Raw genomic sequence first — 25,854 nt, 5'->3', positions numbered from 1 at the left:
TGAAAGTACTCTACTTGATATTATTTTATATAAATATAATATGTTACAATTCTCTGTTTTGGGGAGAATACATATTTTATACTTTAACCTAAAAAAATAGTTTGTTTGTTTTTTTTTCTCCTTTCTCAGATCCATTAATATTAGATTGGCCACTGTCTCAGATACTCCTGGTGTTGAAAATCTCATCAGTACCCTCATGCTGAGTAAAAGCATACTGGATGATTTAAACCAATATAATACAGCTTGCAGAGACCCTGTAAGTACTTGCCGGGACAAAACAGGTGTCCTTTTCTCACGATATGGGACCATGCGACCTGGGTAGGTTCACCCACAAAGCTCCTTCAGACTTAAATTATAGAATCACATGGTGGGGCATGGTGGAGGTGGGGTTAGAAGATGGGACGAAAAAGAGAAAAACAAAGAAACTGGGGCTTAAGGAATGAGGCTATCCTCCTTACTGGTGGTACCCCAAGGGGGCTGATCATATATCCTAAATGCCTATCATGGGGTTGGAAGATCTGGGCTTGACTCAGACAGGTGTTACAAAACAAGATAAATCTTAGTCCTTGATAGACAAATATGATGGTGTATAGGGAAGTGTAGCTCAGGAGTCCCTAGCATCTGGTGCCTACCCCAGAATGGGAGAGCCCATTCTGACCCCACTGGATGGTGAGTCTGGCCAGATCCTCTTGGTGAGCAGGCTGAGCCCACCAGGATGAGATGGGTAGGGAAAGATACTGTATGGCAAATGTTGGGTTCCCTTTCAAGTATAGCAATGCATGTGCCATGGCAAAAGGCTGGCTAGCTGTGACCCTTTTGTTAACACTGTTTTCTTAAGGACCATGCCAGTTAATATATCCAGACACAAAACAGTACATGTAGTTAGAGAAATGCTTCATTACTTCTTTGCTAAATTTTATTTTGAAAAAAATTTATTGAAGTATAACCAGTAAAGAGTTTGATGAATTTTCATATTTTGAATACACCACGTAACCAGCACCTATTTCAAGAAACAAACTAATACCAGTCTGCCAGAAGCCCCCTTTGTGCTCCCATTTTGTCTCTCTCCTTTGGTTAACACCACCTCGAATACTAAGATCATGGATTAGTTTTTGAACTTCATATAAATGAATTATGCATTATGCATACTCTTATATCAGGCTTCTTTTGTTTGTGCGAGTCATCCATGTTGTGGTGTAAAGTATCTCACTGCATGAATATACCACAATTTAAATTCATTTCTTCATTCTACTACTAATGAGTGTTTGGGTAGTTCCCAGTTTTTGGCTTTTTTGAATAAATCTTTTAGTTAATTTTTAAGTCATCAGGAGTGAGTCACCAAATACCTAAACATAGTGGCACATACACAAATTTTAATCGTATTTATAAAGTCATCAAATCAAAACAAAACTGCCAGCACGTGCTTATTGTTTTGATTTGCCTTTATCTTCTTTTTCCTTCACTTTTAACTCCTTCTCTCCTGTCCTCTCGAGCAGTCTTATGTAGAGCCTTGGGTCTCAGAGTATGGTCTAATGATCCCTGGGGATCTCCACGACATGAATTTTCAAAGGGTGTATGAGATAAAAAAATACTTTTGCAATAATAATAAGCAATGATTTTCCTTTTCACTGCATTGATATTTGCACTGATGGTTCAAAAGCAATGGTGGCTGAACCTTCTAGAGCCTCAGTGTGTATCAAGGCAGAGGTACCAAACCTCCCACTAGTCATCACATCGGTTACCACCATGCACTCCACAATAACAAAAAAGAAAGAAAACCCACAATGAAGTATCACTGCTCACCTATCAGAATGGCTAAAATAAAAAGTGACACCATCAAATGCTGGCAGGGATGCAGAGATATGGAGTCACTCACATGTTGCTGGTGGGAATATAGAATGGTACAGTCACTCTGGAAAACCTTTTGGCTCTTTTTTGAAAACTAAATATACAAATACCATATGACTCAAAACTGCACTCCTTGGCACCTATCCCAGAGAATTGAAAACGTGTACACAAATGTTCATAAAACTGGAATCAGTCCAGATGTCTTTCCACAGGTGAATGGTTAAAAAAACTGTGGCATATCCATACCATGGAATACTCTGTGGCAATACAAAGGAATGAACTAGTGGTATACACAACAACTTAGGTAAATCTTCAGAGAATTAAACTCAGTGAAAAAAATTCAGTCCCCAAAAGTTACATACTGCATGATTCCATTTGTATGACATTTTTGAAATGACAAAATTTTAGAAATGGAGAACAAATTAGTCATTGCCAGGAGTTAAAGAAGGGGAGGGGAAGAGCGAGAGGGAGGTGGATGTCTAACAGGGCAACACGGGATCCTTGCAGTGTTGGGACTGTTCAGTGTCATGACCATGGTAGTGGATACATGAACCTACACGTGTGATAAAATTATGTAGAACTTAATATACGTACACAAATGGGTATAAGTAAAGCTAAAGAAATCTAGTATCTGTGGATTGTATCAGTGCTAATATCTTGGTTGTGATTTTGCAAAATGTCACCATTAGGAGAAACTGGGCAAAGTAAACAAGGGATCTTCTGTATTATTTCTTACAACTGCCTGTGAATCTACATTATCGCCATAACAGTTTCCATTAAAAAAAAAAAGAAAAATCCAATTTCCATGAAGAATATATTTCCTTGATAAGGCAGTGAAAATTGTTAACTTCATTACATCTCAACCCTTGAGTACATGTATTTTTAATATTCTGTGTAAGAAAATAAAAAGTATGCATAAAGCACTTCTGCCACACACTGAAGTATGTTGGTTGTCTCAAAAAAAAAAAAAAAAAACTGCCATTTTTTGAGTTGTGTGCTGAACTAGCCACTTTTTTCGTGGAACACCATTTTTACTTAAAGTAACATGCAAAATGTGGCTGACTGTTCAACTTGGGTAGTTGGCATATTCTTAAAAAGGTATGGAGTGACCTGTCACTCCAAGAAAACATCTGTTCCCTATGATAAAAATCCAAGCTTTCAAGAAAAAAAGTTAGAATTTTGGAAAACTGGTTTTGTCATCATGACCTCGATGACTTGACTGATGGTGATATTAATGAATATGTTCTTTGATATTGTATAATGAAATAGGTCAGCGTTTGGAAAGCCTTAATAACTCACTGATCCAATATTTTCCAGATGAACAATGATGTTACAAAAGCATGCATAGGTAAAAAGATCCATTCAAGATGCAAGATAGACCAATGGATTTGAATATAATAAAGTGCATAGCGTTCATTGATACAGTTTTGGATTTCACACTGCAACTAATTTTTAAAACACTACTACCTGTTGAGTTTTGGTAGAGTATCAAAGAAGAATATCTGTAATTATCTGAAAAAAATTATTTAAATTCTTTCCCTTTTCCAACCACATCTTTGGGAAGACAGATTTTATTCATATATTTCAACCAAAACAACATATTGCAACAGATTGAATGCAGAAGCAGATTTGGTTTTTTCTATAAAGCCAGACATTAAAAAGAATTGCAAAAAATAAGACAGTTCCACTCCTCTCTCTAGATATTTTTTTTAATTAGAGTTAGTTTTTCACTAAAATAAAATATATTATTCATTAAAATATATTATTTGGTATAAAGGGGTCCTGAGACCCCATCATTTGACAACCACCAATATAGTCAAAGGACTAGGGTTTGAATCATAGACCTATCCCTTACCACTTGAATATCTTAGGCAAATTACTCAGCCTCACAAGCCTGCTTTCTCATTTATGAAATAGAGATAATAATAATAGTTCTTACCTCATAGGGTTGGTGTGAGGATTAAATGAACACAGGGAGAACACTTAACACCTGGCCCATAGTAAGTGTTTGATAGACGTTGTCTCTAACTGTCATTATCATGACGTGATCATGGTTAAAATCCATTACTGACTGTTTATAAAAACATCAGCAGTGATGTTTTTAAGAGTCTTAAAACGTGTGCTTATGTTTTTCAGGAAGGAACACCAATGCAGGCATTTGTAGCCGAAGTTGCAGAACAAATAGTTGGCATTGCAGTGATAAGAAATGAAATGGTAAACTGTGAAATGGATATTTAATTTATTTTTTATTTCAGTGGGTGTCTTATTTATTTTTGGTGGCAATATACACAAGCAAACATACATCCAATCACAATTTCTACATGCACAGTTCAATAACATTGGTTACACACTTCACATTGTGTCACCATCCTCACTGTCTTTACCCCCCGTATTGTTTCATCATCATTCATTCAGGCTCTCTGTTTCCTACGGTTCTCACCTGTGCATTAGGTTAATTGCTGTCACTTTAAACTCATATAGTTAATTCTTTATCAGAGCTCTGTGCTCAAGGCAAACATCCTTTATTAATTGGGCTGAACTGTTGTTTAGTTTAACAATGACTTTATGGGATACTTTTGGTTCAAGGTTTAGAGATTATTTCCAGGCATTAGATTCAGGGGTTCCCCCAGCCTCAGTGGATCCAGGAAGTCTGTTTTCCATATTAGTTTTAAATTCTGTTCCATGCTTTTCTTCCTTTTGATCAGGATCTATCTGTTGGGTACTTGATCAAAATGCTCAGTGATAGTAGCCGGCACCATTCATTTCTTCTGGGCTTATGGCAATGGAGGTCAGTAGTTTATGGAGGCAACTAAGCATGAGTCCATTTCCTTCTCGGATTCCTGGGTCTCATTCTTCCTCTGCTGTTCCAGGTGACTAGAGACCAATTGTTGTACCTTGGGTGACTGCTTGCTAGCTTTTAAGACCCCAGGCACTGCTCACTAAACTAGGATGTAGAACAGAGACTCTAAAAACAACATTGGGCTAATTAATGTAATAGACCCGCAAAGCCATGACCCTGAACCTTTGAACCAAGAAAACTAATCTCATGAAGTATTTAGTTGTACCTAAGCAGTATCAACAGGCACACCCTTTTTTTTTGTTGGGGCGGGGGCCTGCTGTTGTAGTTGTGAAATTACATAAAATGCTTTATTTGCATTTTCACCTTTTTTTTCCCCTTCTTGTGTACAGCTTAATAGTAACAGTTGTGTTAGTCTGGTTGTGTCACCATTGCCCTTAGCTGCCAATTTTCCCATCATCATAGACAAAAATTCACTACTTCCCAGTGAGTGATTTCTTCTTTCCCTCTCTCCTGCCCCTCCCCTGGTAACCACTAGTAACCACTGGTCTCTATATAATGACCTATTCTTGTTATTTCATAAGTGAAAAAAAAAAAAATCTTTTATGATTGACTTATTTTGCTCAGCATAATGTCTTTGAGAGTCATCCATGTTGTAGCATGGACCAGGGCTTCATTTTTCTTTAAGGCTAAGCAGTAGCCGTTATATGCGTGTACCACATTTTGTTTATCCATCTGTTGAAGAGCATTTGGGTTGTTTCCACCTTTCTGCTGTTGTGAATATTACTCCAGTGGACGTCAGAGTACATATGTCTGTTCGTGTCACTAGTTTTAGATCCCTAGGGTATATATCTAGATGCAGAATTGCTGGGTCATACCTATTTTTACATTTTTGAGGAATCACTATACTGTTTTCCACAAAAGCTGTTGCTGTTTTACGTTCCCACCAGCAGTGGATAAGTGTTCCCAGTCTCCCTGCATTCTCCTCAACATTTGTTTTGTTTTTTTGATTAATACCATTTCAGCAGGGGTGAGGTGGTATCTCATTGTAGTTTTGATTTGCATCTCTCAAATGACAATGAGCATCTTTTCATGTGTTTGTTGGCCACTTGAATATCCTCTTTGGTGAAGTGTCTGCTCATGTCCTTTGCTCATTTTTTAAATTAGGTTATTTGTCTTTTTGTTGTTAAGTTTTTGTGAGATTAATGGCTTCTTTGTTCCTCTTTACCTTCTTTGGTGAGTTCTTTTTAAATATAGATTTTCTTTTCCTGTTGTTATTGTTGTTGTTTTTGTGTTTGCTGAGTCTTTCTGTTTCCCTTCTTTATTTTGATGAATAGGTTTCTTTACTTTCTTTGTGGATACCATGAGGTTTACATTTAATATCTTACATTTAAAACATCCTATTACATTTTAAAACTGCCTTAACTTCCGTTCATAGTGACCCTATAGGACAGAGTAGAACTGCCCCACAGAGTTTCCAAGGAGAGCCTGGTGGATTCCAACTGCCGACCTTTTGGTTAGTGGCCGTAGCATTTAACCACTATGCCACTAGGGTTTCCTTAGCTTCCTTAACATACGTAAATTCTATATCTATGTTAATCATCCTCCCTTTTATTTTGATGTTGTCATCAATCGCATTCTTTCTATCTTGGTTTCCCTGTAATCTAAGTTTAAATTTATTTTGATGATATATATATTTAGTGCCTATTCCCTCCTTTTCTTTGTCCTTCCCTATAATTTTGTCATTGTAAAGCATGAAGTACATGCCCTTTGTATTTACCAACCGAAAGTATCTTATGTCTGATTTTTATCTTGTCAGTGATTTCCTTTTAATGGGGTCCCTCCCACCTTCCCCCTCACCCCCATATGTATCAATTCAGGTAGCCGTTAAGTGTTGTTACTTTTCTTTCTGGAAGACTCCCTTCAGTATTTCTTGAAGGGCTGGTCTGGTGGTAACAAATGTCCTTAATTTTTGTTTATCTGGGAATGTCACCCTTGTTTTTGAATGATGATTTTGCTGGCTATATTATCCTTGGCTAATGATTCTTTTCTTTCAGCACTTTAAGTATGTTGTCCCATTGCATTCTTGTTTGCATGGTTTATGTAGAGAAGTGGGCAGTTAATCTTATTGGAGGCCCCTTGTATGTGACTTATCTCTTTTCTCATGCTGCTCTCAAAAATTTTCCCTTTGTCCTTTGTTCTCAACAGTTTGATTATAATGTGTCTCAGTGAGTTTCTTTTAGACTTTATCCTGTATGGAGTTCATTGTGCTTCTTGGATGGGAAAACTCCCATTTGTCATGATGTTTGGGAAGTTTTGTGCTATTATTTGTTCAAGGCCTATCTCCCTCTCTTCTTCTGGAACTCCCATAATGTGTAAATTATTCCTCTTAATAGTGTCCCACATATCCCTTAAAAACCAAAAACCCAGTGCTGTTGAGTCGACTCCAACTCATAGCAACCCTGTAGGACAGGGTAGAACTGCCCCATAGAGGTTCCAAGGAGCGCCTGGTGGATTCGAACTGCCGACCCTTTGGTTAGCAGCTGTAGCACTTAACCACTACACCACCAGGGTTTCCACATATCCCTTAGGATTTGTTTTTCTTCATTCTTTTTTCTGTTTGCTTTCAGACTGAGCAACTCAAAGACCCTGTGTTTGAGTTCGCTGATCCTCCCTTCTGTCATTTCACTTCCATTCCTGTGCCTTCCATGGTTTTCTTCATTTTGTTGTTTTACATTAAAGCTTTAGTATTTCTATTTTTTTTTAATTGTACTTTAGGTGAAGGTTTACAGAACAAGCTAGCTTCTCATTAAACAGTTAATACACATATTGTTTTATGACATTGGTTAACAACTCCATGACATGTCAACGCTCTTCCTTCTCGAAGTTGGGTTTCCTATTACCAGCTTTCCTGTCCTCTCCTGCCTTCTAGTCCTTGCCCCTGGGCTGGTGTGCCCCTGTAGTCTCGTTTTGTTTTATGGGCCTGTCTAATCTTTGGCTAAAGGGTGAACCTCAGGTGTGACTACATTACTGGGCTAAAAGGGTATCCAGGGGCCATACTCTTGGGGTTTCTCCAGCCTCTGTCAGGCCAGTAAGTCTGGCCCTTTTTTGTGAGTTAGAATTTTATTCTACATTTTTCTCCACCTGTGTCCAGGACCCTCTATTGCGATCCCAGTCTGTGGTGGTAGCCGGGCACCATTTAGCTGTACTGGACTCAGTCTGCTAGAGACAGTGGTAGTTGAGGTTTACTAGTTGTTTGGACTAATCTTTCCCTTATGTTTTTAGTTTTCTTCATTCTTCCTTGCTCTGAAATGGGTGAGACCAGTGGAGTATCTTAGATGGCTGCTCACAGGCTTTTAAGACCCCAGACACTACTCACCAAAGTACAATGGAGAACATTTTCTTTATAAACTATATTATGCCAGTTGAGCTAGATGTTCCCCTAGTCCATGGTCCCCACAGCCCTCAGCCCAGGAATTTGGTCCCTCTGGGAGTCTGGATGTGCTTATGGAGCTTCCATAACCTTGCCTTGGACAAGTTCTGCTGGCTTCCCCAGTATTGTGTACTGCTGTTTTCCCTTTTTAGATTTCTCTCTCTTTACTGAATTTTTGTTGTATTGTTTTCCTGATTTCCTTTAGGTCTTTTTCTGTGTTTCCCTATGTTTCTTTGAGCATTGCTAGTGTTAATGTTTTGAAACCTTTGTTGAGTAACTCCATTATTTGTTCTTTCTCAGGGACTATTTCTGACCCCTCGTTTCATTCATTTGTGTCATCCTTTCCTGTCTCTTCATATGTTTTTGTCTATAGGACATTAAGATTTATTTATTTATTCTCTAATAGATCAGGAGGTTAGCTTCTTCTCCTTTTCTTTAGATTGCTCTTCTTGCTCCTCGTCTCTTTCAAGGATTCACAGGATCCTCTGTCCTAGCTGAACTTATAACCAGGACAGCTTCCTTAAGTGCCTTGGCCTGCACTACTTCATCCTCACCTCTCTGGGTTCAGGTGCTTCTAGTGCTGGGGGAGGCTGTGTGTGGTTGTCATGTAGGCTTGGGTGGGGGTGTCAGAGGTGCTGGGCCAGCCAGCTAGTAAGGTGCCAGCCTGGGAGCACAGCCTAGGGTGCTGCACTGGTCTAGGGGTATGACCTTGTGCCTGGCGCGGGTCCAGGGGCATGTCAGGTGCTGCGACAGGCAGGCAGGGCCGTGGGTGCTGCACTGGTCTGGGGGTGGGGTGCCACGGTTTCAGCCTGGGTTTGGTGGTCCCATTGTGAGTGTTACACATGCTGGGTCAGTGCGTTGATGCACTGATGCTCACCCGCCTGACAGTGGGAAAGAAATACTGTCTTCCCACCTGGTCAATAGGAAGAACTTAAGGCTCCTTAAGCCGCGGCTTAAGGGACAAGTTCAAAAGATGTTTAGCTGCCCTCCAAAGACAAGCCATCAGAGCAAGTAACTTTCAGAAAATGTAATTTTTAATTTTTAAAAAAATTAACGGTGAAAAACGAGGTGGTAAATACCAGGAGAGAACGCATTTCTTATTATTGTACTTAAAGTAATTTTTGAAAGAGATTTATTATAAAATACATACAATTTGTTTAAAACATTCTTCAATATCCCCCTCCATCTTTTTTAGGATATTGAGTACATACGGTCCCATTATAATATTGAAGATTTCATCTACTTCGGTCACCACCAGCGCGAGGAACATGGGCACTTATATCACTTTGCCCTGAACCCCATTTTCCGGCACTACACCAAATTTTTTCTGAAGGAGATTCTCCGTTTAGGCTTCAAGTCCTGTCTCTACTACCCTGTCTACTCGCACTGTAGGACCGGCAAGGTAAAGGTTTGTGACTTGCAGGATCTTCCACCACGAGGGCTCGCAGGGTGCTTCTGCAGGGGCTGTGCTTCATCCATTCCTCCCCCGGTGTTTTCCTTATCACATGGATCTGTATCCCAAATGGCCATGTTGAGTGTAGCCCTTTTCTTATACTGCAGTGAAATTCCAGAAGGCTTTGAATTTCTGAAACAATCACAGCAAATGTAAAGAGGAGCACAGTTTGCTGGTTTTTCTATATTGACATAACAGGGACTGAAAACTATGCAAAAATGTTCTAAGAGGCATGGAAATAAAATTATTATTTCTTATGGTGTATTAGTGCAATTCCAATGCCAAAAGGATCCTATCATGTTCTTTCACACAAAGAACATTTTATTAATGAATCCATAAAATAAATTAATCCTCTTCAAAAAAAGTTTGCTTTCACAACATTCCGGACAAGCATTATCCAAAAACCAAACCCATTGCCATCTAGTCAATTCCAACTCATAGTGACCCTGTATGACTGAGTAGAACTGCCGCATAAGGTTTCCAAGGAGTGGCTGGTGGATTCGAACTGCTGACCTTTTGGTTAGGAGCCAAGCTTTAACCACCGTGCCACCAGGGCTCCATAAGCACTGTAACCGAAAATGATGGAGATATATGATACCAATGTAACCTTTATGTAGTGAGTACCTACATACCCAACCCAGTGCCCATCGAGTCGATTCCGACTCATAGCGACCCTATAGGACAGAGTGGAACTGCCCCCATAGAGTTTCCAAGGAGCGCCTGGCAGATTCAAACTGCCGACCCTTTGGTTAGCAGCCGTAGCACTTAACCACTACGCCACCAGGGTTTTCAAGTACCTACATTGCTCCATATAATACCTCTTATACTTATGTGGAGTAATAATTTGCAATGAACACATATATAATGTGTGTACATTATATATATGTACTCACACAAACAGCAAGTTCTTCACTTTGCTCCCACATGGTTTCATTTCCTTTATAGCACCTTTTACTACCTAATATTATATATTTTGCCATGAAGGCAGAGGTTCCTGTCTGCCTTGTTCACAGCTGTATTCCCGATGCCTAGAACAGCTGCTGACAGCACTAGTCATCTACTCTGTGCAGACTCAAGGGCCAGTGGGGCCCAACCACTAGACTGGGCAGAAGACATCCCATCCCATCACATCCCATTCATAGCCTAAAGCTTGCTCATGTTCTGCCCAGATTCTTTGACGTTGTCACATTTCTCCTTAGTTACTATAAGTGAGCAAGATAGATTTCAGAATAACCTTATTTATTCAACTCAAAAACCATTTAAAGTGTATTTAGTGCATACATGTAATAGTAATTTTGCCAATGTAGCCTACTTAACAAAAGCCTTCTCAAGAAGTACAGGGGAATAGGGAGGAAAGAAGAAGAAACTTGGAAAAAGTTTTTGGTGAGACATGGAATCTCCATAGTGACTGTTTTTTCCTATCGATCTGCAGCATGTTAGCCATGCAAAAGCCCTAGATCTCAGGGCCATGGGAGGTAACAGTTTTGCTGGAAAATCTCAGCCCTGCAAAATTTCCTTTTGCTTTGCATTTGGCTAAATAACAATTTTGTGACCTTCATGATGGGATATTAAATTCTTTGTTTTTATTCATAATGTTGCTGGGATGTGCTGGTGTGGTAGAAGCTCTATTTGTATCCATAATACAAATGATGTCTCGGGCATCCCATTGACTCTTTAGATATTTACCTCAATGGGATACAATTAGGAATACCCTATGAATTATTATGTATAGGACATAGAAACATATTTGGCAGTAGATTTCTTCTTAGTTTGCACCTTCTGTTCTTTTACACATGTATGTTTAAACAAATATGAAAAGAAGTACCAGATAACTTGGGCAAGAATCTCCAACTTCTGCCATAAACCCCCAGATGACTACAGTTAAAGTGAGCAATGGCTTGTATTGAGAAACCTCCCAGGCATAAAAACAGGGCTCTGAACGGGGATACCTGGGTTCTGTTTTTCAGTTTGTAAAATCAGAGTATGAAGTGCAATGGTGAAGGGTTTTAGAAATCCCTTTTAGAAATGCCTGGAGCTATTTTCAGAACATCAAATAAGTCACATATAAACTATCTTATTTATTAAATGCATCTAGAGTTCTGTTTTACTTTCTTTGCTAAAATTCAATAAAATGTATCTTTAAAAGTTTGGATTTCGCCATTTAACTTTTGAGGTTTAAATGGCTGCAATACTTTCCAGTTGGTTTCGCCAAAACCCTAAGATTTTATAAACATAAAGGAAATAAAGATCAGCATGTTCAGTTTTAATAGTGGAGTAAAATTAATATTTAAAGCATCTTCCTACGATATGGTTTATCATAGTCCATTTCAAAAAGGATGAATTCTGCTCATAATTTATTGTTAATATAAGTCAAAGTAAAATGATCCAGCCCCCGCCTCCCCACGCACACACACTCTCGAGTTTTATCCTTTTATTTTAAAGCACTTGTTTTACTGACAAATGTCCAGTTGAAGTTGCTGTGAGTGACTTTCACAAACAGGAGGATTTTCACATGCGCACTAGGTCGACGTGCCTTCTTAAAGCAGTGCGTGCAAGGCAGGCAGAGGTTAACAGGACGCAGATAGCACAGCTTAATGGGGTCAAATCAAGCTGATTCATGATCACTATGGAGAAGAATATCCTCCTGGGGAAAATACTTGTACTGAAAAATCCCATAAACCAAACCACTTGTTTATCTGCCATTCCCACAGAGATAGTAATGTAATTACTCTCGTAATTATCTTCATTAGTGTCAGGCATTATCTGCAATTCATTCCTCTGCTCCAAGAGTGTGTTTGTTTATTTGCTGATTTTTTTCCTCTCCTATTTGGCCGTGTTAAGGATTTTGTATTTGTGAAGCCGCACGCAGACATCTGTGTTCTGCTGCTCTGACATTCTCTCCCCTAAAATATAGCTTGCTGTCTTTCAGCTGCAGAGTCCCTACGCCCACTCCCTGACATCTGCCCTTCATTACTTGGTTCCCGTGCGACCACGACGACAGATTGTCTATCCTCTGGAAAAGCTTGGCATCAATGCTCCATCAAAGGAGGTCTCCAAGGATCTGGTGGGTAACGGGCGGCAGCAGGCAGGGAGGCGCGGTGCCAGCTCTCGCGGGCTTGGCAGATGGGGTGGCAGCACTGTCTTTGCGGAGCAGGCGGCTTCTTAATTAGGGAGCCTGGCTCATGCCCTCACAAGTGGTGCCCTGTGTGGGCTCCACGCGGCCCTCTCCCTCAAATGGTTATTTCAAGCCTGAAAACAGTGGCCACATGACCCCACGGTGATACCATGGACATGACACTGCGTGTGGCTACTGTGTCCCCGGACAGACAGCCTAGAGTCAAGCTCCAGGCGAGCCTATTTTTGACTTCTGTCCCTTTCCTCAAAAGCAGATTCCCACTTTGAATGGGTGTTTTGCTTCCAAGGCAGTCAGTGGTCATTCGCTCTTTGGGCATAACTGACAGGGAAAGTAGAGCTGACTGCATTGGGGGTGTTTAGGTTCAGAGTCCCGAGCTGGGTTTGTTGAATGCCTCTGCGGGGAGTTGGGGTGATTAACAGGAGCACATTACCTGCCCTGGGATGACAGGGGTTTCTGGCCTTAAAGTGAACGGCTTGGCCACTCTTATAACTGAACAGGAAAAGGAACTGCAACAGAACCCAGGTCTCATTTTAAATGAGAATTCACATGTATGTGGTCACACAGTCATCTTCAGGAACTTTTCTTGAGAGCATAATTTTGTCAAGGTGACTTATATATGGGCTTGTAGTTTTGTATGCACTTCCACTAAAATCAGCTAAAAAGGAATAAACAAAAAGCGACCCCTCCGTGGGCCAACACCTGTCCCTTGTGAGAAGAAGGAAGGGAAGTGGGAAGTCTGAAGTCTCCAGGCTTAGCCAGGAGGCTCTCCTCAGAGGCGAAGCCTTCCTGATAGACAGCTCCCAACCCCTCCACCTGCAGGGGGCGCCTCACTCCACGGTGCCAGCCAGCCCCCATTTTACAGACAGGGCCCTGAGGAGGTGGCCGCCACCCACGCCCCACTTAGAGGTGGCCCTCACTTTAGTAGAGGCTGCTTTAAGTCCTAAATTTCTTTTTTTTTTAAAAAAAAAGAAAAGATAAGTTTGTATTTCTTTTTCTAATAAGTTGTAAATTTTTATTTGAGTACAGACTGAACACACATAACAGTTCTCTTCTACCCCCTAACTCTTTATTATGGAAAATGTCGATCATACAAAAGCAGAGATAATCAGGGCTTCTCAATCCGGTTGTGGTAAGGGATCATTTTCTTTTTTTTTTTAATGTACAGTCTGACACAGGTAAAAAGTAAATTACTTAAAAAAAAAAGAGAGATTAAAAAACAAACCAAAATTTAAGCTCAATTAGTTTATTATTGGATTTAACAGCATGGAGTTACACTGTCAGATTGCTGTAAAACTTCTCAATGTTTCTCTCCATTTCTGTACTTACGTCTGCATGGGCCAGTAATAGCTGGCTGATGGGCACCTTTCCCAGATCACACCTGAGTGGCACTGAAACTGCCCTATACACTCAGCACCCGGCTTCAACAATCCTTAACTCATGGCCAGTTGTGGTTCTTCTATACCCCACCTGCTTTCCCTTCCACCCGTGAAGTAAATCCCAGATAGACTTCGTTTCATCTGTAGATGACAGGTATATTCTTAAGTAGCAGCTACCACAGCATTGCAGCTAAGCTCTGTCCGCTCTGGAGATAAGAGCTGCCTGAGCCCCCCTGGAGGGCCCTTGGGAGGGGCCAACAGGTGGTCTGTTTGAGCAGAGCTCCTGGGAATGGACTCCTCCTTTGGAATGAGAGTCAGGACCCGCAAGTTTAGTGCAAAGGCAGGGTCGGCGCCTTGGTGTCAGAGGGGTGGCTGTGTTCTGTATCTGTCACTGAGCACAGCTTACATAGCTGGCTCGAGGAGAAGGGGCTTCAGGTAAATGTACATGCTATGCTCGGGCAGTGTTCTGCAGCTGCCCTAACAGACCAGGGTAAGGATGAGAGATGCCGTCCTTTTGTGGCCACTGCTGAGGCACCTACAAGTACAGATGGGCCGCACACCTGGACCAGGAGAAGCCCTACACGTCAGTGGTTACATGTGCCTGGGCTGTCTTCGGCTAGGGAGCTGAGTGGAGGAGTCCAGCAGCTGTCCCATGGATATCAAGAACACTGATTTTCCGAGCATTCAGGAGACCCCTCCCCTGAGAATTTCCGGAGTTGGGGGACTTTGAGGTGAGCTGGAGCTCCAGGTAGAAAGAAGGCCAGAGAAAACATTTTATTTAATTAAAATGGGCCTAACCTTACTGCCGAGATTGGTATGATTTGAAATCATGGCTCACATTTAGTAATCTTTTCAACGGCCATCTCCACCTGCCATGTCCCACCAGAGCCCTGGCTTGTTCAAGCTGAGGCACAGGGTGGGTTGTTTAAATCTGGACTCAGGAAGGCCACCACTCTACAGACAAGTGGGAAAACGGTAAGGGTGGTGTTGTTACCTGCTGCATTGCACTGTTTTATTTACACCTTCTCCTCACTTATCTAATATCTCATCATCTGACATTTCGCATTTACAACAATAGTAAAAAACCTATCATCTGAGCGTTTTGTGCATTAACGATGTACATCTGGCAGTAATGAATACCAACGTGTGAGGCGAGAGTACTGCTGGCTTTGATGGGTAAGGTGATGTGTCAGCTTGACTGGGCCATGATTCTGAGTGGTTTGGCAGTTATGTAATGATGTAATTTGGCAATTATGGAATGCCGTAATCCAGCAGTTATGTAATGATGTATCATTCTCCATTTTGTGATCTGATGTGCTCATCCTCCATTTTCAATAACACCGATTTTGCATAACAACCTGGTCTTTGGAATCTAACCATGTCAATAAGGGAGGGGTGGATATATTGGTACTGGTGAATTCTGACCTTAAAGAAGCACTTTTACTGCTATTTACTGTACTCATTCTTGAAAATGAGTTTAGTTTTAATGGTTTTAGTAAAGATTTAGTAAAAATTTTGTAAATCTTCAAAGCTTGATCAAGGATAAAATACTGAATTATATTACTTAAAATTATTTTTCTCTTTTTGACAATATAAGATAGCTTTTTTTTTTTTTTTTTAGTGTTTTAGACTATCTGAGATCAGGTGACCCAAATAGACTTTTTTAGGAGAAATTGCTGTCTGCATGTTTTCTTAGCAGAGTAAGTTGAACTGAACAAGGATGAGCAATTGTCATTACTGACTGACTTCAGTTTTCCCTTTAAATCTTACATCTCGCTCCCCAACCCAGTGCATTGCACTCTGTGTGGGCCCCTTGGCTTCCTCACTGCATCCCCACATTTCTCTCGCCAGCCACTAGCCTCTCTTACCTTTTATCCTGTTTAAACCATCTTAGAGAGACCATCCACCCCCTTGCTTTCACCTAGGAAGCCAATCTTCAAAGGAACAAATCATGCCAGGCATGAGTAATGGGATAGAAAGCTTTTCATCTCAGTGGGTTGCCAATTTGAATCTGGCACAAGCCAGCAGTGATTGAAATTCATCACTGCATGGCAGAAAATATGCCCCCATTCCAAGGCCCTGGTAGCCTCTGCCTGGGTTGAATGATAGGTATCCTGACCACGATACCTTCCCAATCATTTCTATTAACTGACAGCCTACCCCACATCAGGTCATAAGAGAGAATGTAGAAAAACATACTACATCACACATTACGTAAGTAGGCTCCAAAGGTTTATATCTTCACAACTGGTTTGAGTTCATGGATAAGAAAGAGGTTTTTTTCCTGACCAAGCCCATAATCCACATGGGATGTACCTGGATGATTCTCTTCCTAGCGTGAATGAGCCATCTCGGCCTGTGCACTTACATTCTGTGCGTTATTCTGATAAAGACTTTTATAGAACGAATAGGCACAGCCTGCCTACATGAATTCTATGATCGAGCGCAACACTTAAAGTTTGGCCAAATTGATTGAATGGCCATTTTAATTAAACACCCTGGAGCAAGTTGATCCATGCTTGCTTTGGGGGTGGTTCTGTGTGCAAACCTGTCTTCTTTCCTTCCTGCCTTCCTACAGGGGTTCAGAGATGACGATGACACTGTCTCTGCCCTCAAGGAGCTTCCGGTCTAGTGTCAGTATTAACGTGGGACCGATTTATTAAGCTTATTAAACCAGGGATGGAGGAGGGGCCAGTGCTGGCTGCCCAGATAGCAGGAGCCCAGTGTCAGGAGAAAACTTATCCACGGTGTCGTTAGACCCTATTTGCAGAAATTGGGAAGGCAGAGTGTTTCTGTCCAAACTACCATTTCCATCCCAGCACTTGGATTTTAAATAATTATTTGTCCTATTTTTTGTTGCTATGGAGTCGATTCCAACTCATAGCAACCCCGTTTGTTATACTGAACTCTAGGAAATCTGCTTTGAATTTAAAAAACTCCTTCCCTTCATTTCAGTATTAATCGAGGATCCACAACGACCATTTTAGTCACTTTAGTTCATCTTGGTTTATGGTGTTTGTACGATTCAGTGTGAACTCATTTCTCTCTCTCACTTTTTGGGTTCAGGTTTTCTCAGGGCCAAACCAACCCGTCATCCTCCCCGATAAATCATACTTTCAGAGTGATCGACGTCTGTTGTTTTGTGTGTGTGGTTATTTATTAGTGATGGTCTGTTTACGTCTTGACTAATGAATTCTTCCGAGACCTCCATTTGGATTCTGTGCATTCGGTTTCTTCGCATGTCCCCTTTGTTCTTCTACAAAGAAAAATGACGGTTTACTTACCCCACTCCCCCTTCTTGGAGTTAAGTGCTGGCCCGCTTCTTCCTGGTATGTGATCTCTCAGGAAGATGTCACTCACTGGCATTCAGTTGCCCTCTGAACTGCCCCTTTTCATCTCGGCTGTCCTTCCCCAGTCCAGCTGTAATTGCCATCTGACGGACTGTTACTGGAGACCGTTTCACGGGTACATCTGCCGTCCTAGGAAACTGCATTATTCTCCCAGCACCTGCTGGATTTTCCCCTGCTTAATTGTCTCCCAACCCCTTCCTTAACTTGGTAACTTTCCCTGTGTGTGGTTGAGACTTCCCTTGGTTGTGTGTGCGGTCAGCATCAGTTCTTCCGCATCTCCTCAGCAGAGGTTTCTAAAAAGGCAAACCCAGGTTTTTCAGCACCGTATATGAGTGATTATTATTAATGTGGCCATGGTAACATTTTATTGAAATGAGATTAACCCACTTTAATTCACCACTGTGAATCAAGTTTGCTTTTTCAAACCCCTTCTCAGCCATTCCCTACATGTTTACGCTACCTGTGGGGGGGATGCATTGAGTCCTATTTGTAGTGAACCCTTTGCTTTGAAATGCCTAGACGATTTATGTAAATTCCTTCATTAGAGGTTTTTTTGTTTTGTTTTAAAATAATATGGGTTCTGTAGTCATTTTTTCCCCAATTCTCTGAGCACTGTCTAACTTAGCATTATATGTGTGACATAAGTAAGTGTACGTCAGAATGATTATAAATCAGTAGTTTCTTACAACTGTTATAATCTTCCCTCTTAGGAACGTTACAGAGCAGTAGTAACTACAGCAGCCACAATAACCACAACTACTACTGCTGCTAGTGTGCACTGAGCGGCCAGATTATCTCATTTAACCCTCGCATCAGCACTTGTAAGGACTTACTGCTCTCGTCAGCCTCAGAGTCCCTGCGTGGTGCAAACAGTTAGGCACTCGACCACTAGCTGAAAGTTGATTTTTGGGACCCTCCCAGAGGCACCTTGTAAGGTCTGCTTCCAAAAGGTCACAGCCTTGAAAACCCTATGGAGCAGTTCTACTCTGCACACATGGAGTTGCTACAAGTTGGAGTCAACTCAACAACAACTAACAGCAACAACAATTTATCATGCTCAAAGTTCCTGTGAGAAAATGGACTCGAAAGGGTAAATGATTTGTCTACATTGATAGAGCTTCCAACCCAGGCAGTTGGATGCAAAACTCATAACTATTATACACACTTTCTTACCTAAAACACTTAAGTACTGATATCATGACTTCATTATGAGAAAACCAAACCACAGAAACAGAAGATGGCTTGGCATAGACATTTTTGGTCTTTGGCACCAGCTACTTAAACCAAAAGGTGGCCTATAGATAATTGTCTTTTCCCAGAGTGGTTTGGACTTTCCTCTGGGCTGAGTCATCCACTCTTAGGTCTGATACAGTGCCAGCCTGACCTGGCTGGGCTTGGAAGGGAAGGAGCACACACATATGGAGCCAGGTTGGTATGCCGGGGTCTATTTTGGGAGTCAGCAGATCCAGGCTGTCTGCAGTTCTCTCTGTGTTGCATCAGCTTGATGTTACAAACCTTTGGAAATTACAGTGTTGGCTACTGCAACTGAGGGAGGAAGAAAAAAATCATGACCCCACATGTAAGCTGCGTGACACGTTTCCCAAGATCCAGTCCTATGTTGTGTGTGGTTTCACAGTGTTCCTAGAAAATGCTCCAGTACATGCCCATCGCCTGGGCGGCTGACCATCTGGGAGTCGCGGGTGGGGGATGGGAGTCAGTGACATGATCGGCAAGCCCTGGAAGTTGTTTAGAAGTTGGGCTGGGATAGGGTGGCAAAATGAGGCCTTTGGAGTATGATAAGAGAATTGTGGCAAGTAAAATTACTTCTTAACATCTAAGTGTTGTCGCAAATCAGTCCTACATCTCCTCCTCATTTTCTAGAATAGGTATTGTAGGACAACCTCCCTCTCCCCCTTGTTTTTACAGCTTGATTGAGATATAATTCATGTACCATCCAATTCGCCCATTTAAAGTGTACAATTCAATGGGTTTTAGCGTTATTATAGAGTTGTGCAACCATCACCACGATCTAATGTTAGAACATTTCATCATCCAGAAAAGAAATCCTGTGCCCATTAGCAGTTACCCCCTCCCCCGCCCCCATTGCCCTGGCCCGGGCAACTACTAATCTACGTCTATCTCTATGGATTTGCCTCTTCTGGCAAATTTATATTTCGTATAAATGGACTCATACAGTATTTTGCATCTCGCTTTTTTCACTTCGCATAATGTTTGCAAGGTTCATCTGTGTTGTAGCGAGTATCAGTGTGTCACTCTTTTTATTGCTGAGTAGTATTCTGTTGGTATCCCTGGGTGGTGCAAATGGTTGCCGCACTCAGCTGTTGGTGGAAAGATTGGAGGTTTGAGTCCACCTGGAGATGCCTCGGAAGAAAGGCCTAGTGATTCACTACCAAAAACTCAGCCACTGAAAACCCTGTGAATCACAGCTCTACCCAGACACACAGGGGGTCGCCGTGAGTTGGAATCGACCCCAGAGCAACTGGTAGTAATCCACTGGATGGATATAAAAAGAAAAAAAATTTTTTTTTTTATATCATATAAATAGCACATTTTATTTACCAATTCATCAGCTGATGAGTATTTGGGTTGTTTCCCTTTGTTGGCTATTGTGACTAATAATGTTATAAACATTTATGTACAGGTTTTTTGTGGATGTGTATTTTCATTTCTCTTGGGTCTATACCTAGGAATGGCATTTCCGGGTCATATGGTAACGCTCTCTATGTCAACGTTTTGAGGAACTGCCAAGCTTTCCCACAGCAGAGCACCCTTTTCCACCCTCCGCCTTAGATCAGAGCCAGCACTCCGGCCAGGAACTGTGAGGTGCTGGTCGACAGCATGTGCCATAGGTGGTGGGGGTGGCCTCTATTCTTTCAGTTTCAGGAGCAGGCTTGCCCACCGCTCCGGAAGCTTGGTCCCCATATTCCACAGCTCACCACTCCTGCAAGCTGGGCTTCAGTGCTTCTGAACGCGGAGACTTTTCCGAAGTAAAACCTGCTCTTCTCCGCGCTGCTTCGCCCCCGCCCCCCAGCTCCCCGACCCGCTGTGGCCCCGCGAGCACGCGCACCCGCCGCGAGCACACCGTGTACAAGGAGGGCGGCAGAGGAGTCAAACACAGGCCCTTCTGGTTTCTAAGCAGCCAGCACGTCCTTTGTCTAGTCCACCTTCAGTAGTGTTAGCGCCTTTAGAAAGAGCCGCCACAGCTCCCAACAGGAAATAAAACCCTGAGTCTTCCTGGATGCTGATGGGTTCTTGCCATAAGCCTGTAGGAGGAAAACTGCATTCCGTCCCCCGCAGAGCCAGGGTAATGAAAGCCACAGAGGTCCAGAAGTGCCTCCGGATGCGCCAGCTGCCTGCTGCAGGGTCTGGAAGGCACGACCGAGCGGCTCCAGTGGAACCCATGGGCCTGAGCTCCCGGCAGGAACTGGCCTCTCCAGCCAAGTGGCTTCCTCAGATCCGCCTTCAGGGAGGACAGCCGTGTCAGCCCGCACGAGGCGCTTGGCTTTGTGTGTTTTAAAGTAGCTGGGGATGGGAAATGATGAAGCAGACCCTTAGAGCTGCAGATGCTGAGTAGGGAAGTTATGTCTTTCTGCCCTGATTAAAAAAAATATGCCATTACAATAGCAGTGCACATTTATGGCAGAAGACTTGGGAAAAAACAACAAAGAAGGGAATCAGTAAAACCTGCCATCTATCTATAGATAACCTTGGTTAATATTTTGGTATTTTTACTTCTAGATTATTTTCTGTGAAAAGTATGCAAATTAATGAGGTCATAATGTTCATAGTGTTTTGAAATGTGCTTAGTATACTATGGATACCTTTATGTGTTATTACATATGCTAAAATGTCTTTTTAACGGCTGCACAGTGCTCCTGTGACCCACCAGCCCTCGTCGCTGCTGAGTGCTTTCTCTGTGCCAGACCCTGTGTCATGTGTCCTCCTGGGTTCTCTCCATCAGCCCTCACGGAAGCCCACCTGTCTTTCCCTGTTTTCCAGCCTGGGAAGCTGAGGTGTGGAGAGCTGGAACGCAGTGAGCAGGACTTGTAGGGTAGCTGGGGAGCCTCTTGGTGTCTGTGTCCCTCAGCCCCATCAGCTTGGTGGGGCTGGGTTTCCCTGGAACCCCCACACACCTGGAACAGTCCTTTGACTTTTCCGGCCATTTTTAGGTAATGAAGGTTGTGCTTTAGTAGCTCTGGTGGCACAGTGGTTAAGAGCTCAGTGGCTGATCAAGAAGTTGGCAGTTCAAATCCACTAGCCGCTCCTTGAAAACCCTATGGGGCAGTTCTACTCTGTCCTGTAGGGTTGCTATGAGCCAGAATTGACTCAATGGCAAGGTTTTTTTTTGTTTTTTGGTGTTGGGCCGCTTTAAATAACAAACCATGGTCTTTATCCCATCAGTTGTCTAATCTCTTAGAATGTGACAATCAAACTCAGTTTTCATTCAGAGGTTAGACTTCCTGTCTCTGCCCCCAACCCCGCCCCACGCTGCTATGTGTGGGAACCTGCAGCTGGGGAAGGGCACTGGGGCTGCCTTTCTCTCCCTCTTTTTATTGAGCTTCTATTTACCTTCTATTGTTTAGCTTCTATTTCTGTTCCTTCTAAAGTTGGACCAGGTCAGGGAGGAGCGGCTGCAGGAGCAGGCAAGTTTGTGCTGGACTAATAGTGTCATAAGATGGCTCCATGCTCTGCTCAGCAGACTCCTCTCCTCACGGCACGTGTTTGGAGATTCCTGTCTCTCGGGCCCTCACATCCGTGTTCCCATAACACAAGCGATGCATACCTCCAGCTTGGAGACCTGAGTTCTGTTGACCCCTCAGGTGGGCCTGCTGGGAAGGACCCTTGGTAACAGTTCACGCCCACCCGGCTCATGGGCCCGTGCATGCAGACCACCTTCCCCTCAGCTAGTCCGGCACAGCTGGGCACCCATTGCATCCTACACAGGTACGTGACCACTACTGCAGGGGACTCGTGAAGCCCTGAAGGCCTCCCAAGCCCCTTTTTCTGTGAGTTGAGATGAAATCTAAAGAAAAATCCTCTCCTGTTGCCCATTCTCCCACCAGTGTTATATCCTCATGGTGAGTTAGGGGTTTATCATTTGACCAGTCCTTGCCCACCTTCTTTGGCATGTTTACAGGGTGCTGTTTTGGAATGTAGCCTCAGATGTGTCACGTGTCATTAACTTCCCCAAGCTGCCAAGTTGTGGCTCTGGGACCAGAACCATCCGACTCTGGGCTTGTGACTCAGCACTGTTGTTTGATTAGCCAGTTCCCTAGTGTTGGTTATTTAAGTTTTTATTCAAAATTTTATCATTATAAACAATGCTCTTATTGTTTGTTTCTATTCATAGGGTTTTCTTTGGCTAATTTTCAGAAGTAGATCTCCAGGTCTTTCTTCCTGGTCTATCTTACTCTGGAAGTTTCACTGAAACCTGTCCACCCTGGGTGGCCCTGGGGGTATTTGAAATACTGGGGGCATATCTTCCAGCATCATGGCAACATGTAAGCCACCACAGCATGACAAACTGTTCTGTTACACATGAGGTCGCTGCGAATCAGAGCCAGCTAACAACAACTGTTGTTTGACACATTGGTGATGACTTCTTTTGAATAAATTCCTAGAAATGGCATTGCTAGGTCGAAGGTAAAGCTAACCCCAAATTACCATCTCTCTAATCAAAAAGCATAACGTTTTAGAATTTGAAAATGGAAGCTTGTGATTCCTAACTTTAAAAAGTTGATTGCTGTTTCCAGTTATGTCACTTTATCTGATCAGACTGTCAGCTTGCAGAGAACCCTCTTATTCATTGTCAGATATAGATTTTTTTTTATTGTGCTTTAGGTGAAATTTTACAGAGCAAATTAGTTTCTCATTAAACAGTTAATACACATACTGTTTTGTGACATTGGTTGTCAACCCCACTATGTGTCAACACTCTCACCGGCTTGACTTTGAGTTCCCTGTTTCTATTTGTCCGGTTTTCCTGTCTTGTCCTCCCTTCTCGTCTTAGCTTCTGGACTGGTGTGCCCATTTAGTCTCATATACGTGAACTACGTGTGTGTTACTGTTTTTCTATAGGCCTGTCTAATCTTTGGCTGAAGGGTGAACTTCAGGAGTGACTTCAATCCTGACTTAAAAGGGTATCTTGGAGCCATACTCTCAGGGTTTCTCCAGTTTCTGTCAGACTAGTAAGATATAGATTTTCCAGACATGTAATCAGCTTTGCAAGATGGTAGCATTCTTCCATTTTTTCTCTAACTCAACTGGATCTCTGCTTTGAGCTGCCATTCTACCTGATGGGATAAAAAGTAATCTTGATCAATTCCAGGTAAATTTAACCATTTAATATTTAAATTGGATCCAATAAGGAATTTTTTCTCTTATTATTTTATTTTGCGCCTTCTCCTCATTTATCGACTATCTTGTTATCCAACATTTTGCATGTTACAACAATAATAAAAAATCCACCATGCAACTATTTTGCACATTAACAACAGATGTCTGGCAGTAACAAACACCGAGGTATGAGGGAAGAGTAACACTGGCTTTGATGGTTAAGGTTATGTGTCATCTTGGCTGAGCCATGATTCTCAGTGGTTTGGCAGTTACGTAATAATGTAACTTGGCGGTTATGTAATGATGTAACTTGGCGGTTATGTAATGATGTAGTCACCCTCCATTTTGTGATATGATGTGGCCATCCTCCACTTTTGCATAACACTTTGCATTATGACCCAGTGAGGAGAGGGTATATTTTATTGTGTGCTTACGAGCTTGTGGAGTACCATGACATCTGAAGGGCAGGGAGGGGGCTGGGAGGGGATCTGTCTGGTACTGGGGTAGCACCTGTTCTCAGTGGCATCCATTGGGTTGCAGAGCTCAGCTTGTCCTCAGCTTGCCCTTTATACAGGCATCCATGCCCTTACCAGTCCTCAATGCTTTCTGCAGGGGAATTCCCTCTTCTCAGTCTTGAGGCCTCTTTGATCAGCCAGCTCACACTTGCACACTCTCTGTATCTCTCTGTGTCTCTGTGCCTTCACCTTCCTCACTCCCTGTACCTCTCTGGGCTTTGGGAAGCTCATGAATCTGGCTCATTCCCTTGCTTGCCCTGATACCGCACTCGGCCATCTCATTCTACTCTTCCCAAGACCAGGTACCCAGGGCTGTTCCCAGGAGGCACAAGTCCCTTCTACTCTTACATTCTCCACTTTTATGGCCCTAACCAGAGAGGAGGGAACCGTACTGGCATTTTTCTCTCTTGTTTTCTTCTGACTTTCCTCCTTCTTCCATCTTTGGGACAACTGACTCTTCTATCACCATGTGTTCTTATGAAATATGCCATTTGAAGCATCCGCTCTGACTTTTGGTACTCAGAAACCAAGCTTTTGAGACTCAAAAATTTTCTCACAACCTGTCATCTGCTTTGAAACGGAAAATCTGAGAACCGACTCGTTTCCTGTGGCCTCCTGTCTGAAGGCCTAATGTCCCCTGACTGCTGCCTGAAGCATAGGGAAGGGTCACGAGCCGTAAGGACTTAGCAGGAATGAACTACGTCTGGTCGTGTAAATATAGTAGCCCCTACGAGGATGACGGTAGTAGACATGTGGGCTGCAGAGCACGGTGGCCCTCACGGGGCTGTCAGCTCCCTCTGGCCCATGGAGAAATGATGAAAACGTGACTCTCTTCATCACAGTGTGATCTTAAGTCGACAGATGCACATTTTGTGAAGTATCGCAAGTGTAACTTACAGATCTTTTTGCTAAAAACTGTAGTGTCGTACTTTGTGCATAATAGCAAATAGGATATGATTTTAGAAGAAGGTATGAAAGATGAGGAAAAACAGCCAATGAGCAAGAGAGGTTTTACACTCAGATTGTGCTCAGGAGAGTTAAAATCTTCAACAATTTAGTAATTTTCATTAAGCACTCTGAGTTTGGTTATTACCATTTTGTATACACTCACCAAATCTAGAGGGAAAATGGCATTTGTGTTCATCGGGGACAAAGTATTCAATGGGTCTTGAAAAATGAAGTGACTTCTTACCTGGAGAGGTGTCCTTCCCAGTCTGGGCTGCCATGCTGACTTGCAGAGGGAGCAAGCTTCCCTCATGGTGTGTCCCTGTCACAGGAGCAGCTCAAAGCCCACACCCCACAGCCCCCAAGCTGCTGCTGCTCCTTAGGACTGAAATACCTTAAGTAAGTATACAAACCTTTTCCCTGAATGTTACCTCAAGATCATTAAGCTTAGTCAAGATTACTGATGTCATCATCTCCATAGTAACAAACTTAATAAGCTAGAAGGAAACAAAAAGGATGACTTAAAACAGGAACAAAAATGAGGTATGGAAATCGTGTGGGAACCATAAAGGTTTTTTAATTGCTGCTTGTTTGCAATATCAAACATGACTCAGTTATGGCCCCAGCAGACATGAGTCATTCAG

General features: G+C 42.4%; 1 protein-coding gene across 1 annotated transcript in view; it reads left to right on the top strand.

The window, feature by feature from the left end:
- The window catches only part of CFAP61 (cilia and flagella associated protein 61), a 405,193-nt gene that overhangs the window by 162,689 nt on the left and 216,650 nt on the right, over positions 1 to 25,854 (top strand). Inside the window, exons 12-15 of the mRNA XM_064276462.1 lie at positions 130 to 256; positions 3,985 to 4,062; positions 9,274 to 9,480; positions 12,461 to 12,595. Of these exons, the coding sequence (XP_064132532.1) occupies positions 130 to 256; positions 3,985 to 4,062; positions 9,274 to 9,480; positions 12,461 to 12,595 (547 nt within the window). The remainder of the gene's footprint in view (positions 1 to 129; positions 257 to 3,984; positions 4,063 to 9,273; positions 9,481 to 12,460; positions 12,596 to 25,854) is intronic.

The sequence above is a fragment of the Loxodonta africana genome, chromosome 24, assembly GCF_030014295.1.
Source record: "Loxodonta africana isolate mLoxAfr1 chromosome 24, mLoxAfr1.hap2, whole genome shotgun sequence".
NCBI classification, from domain to species: Eukaryota; Metazoa; Chordata; class Mammalia; order Proboscidea; family Elephantidae; genus Loxodonta; species Loxodonta africana.
Note: the sequence above shows the minus strand (reverse complement) of the source record. Positions and strands in the feature narration are given on the sequence as shown.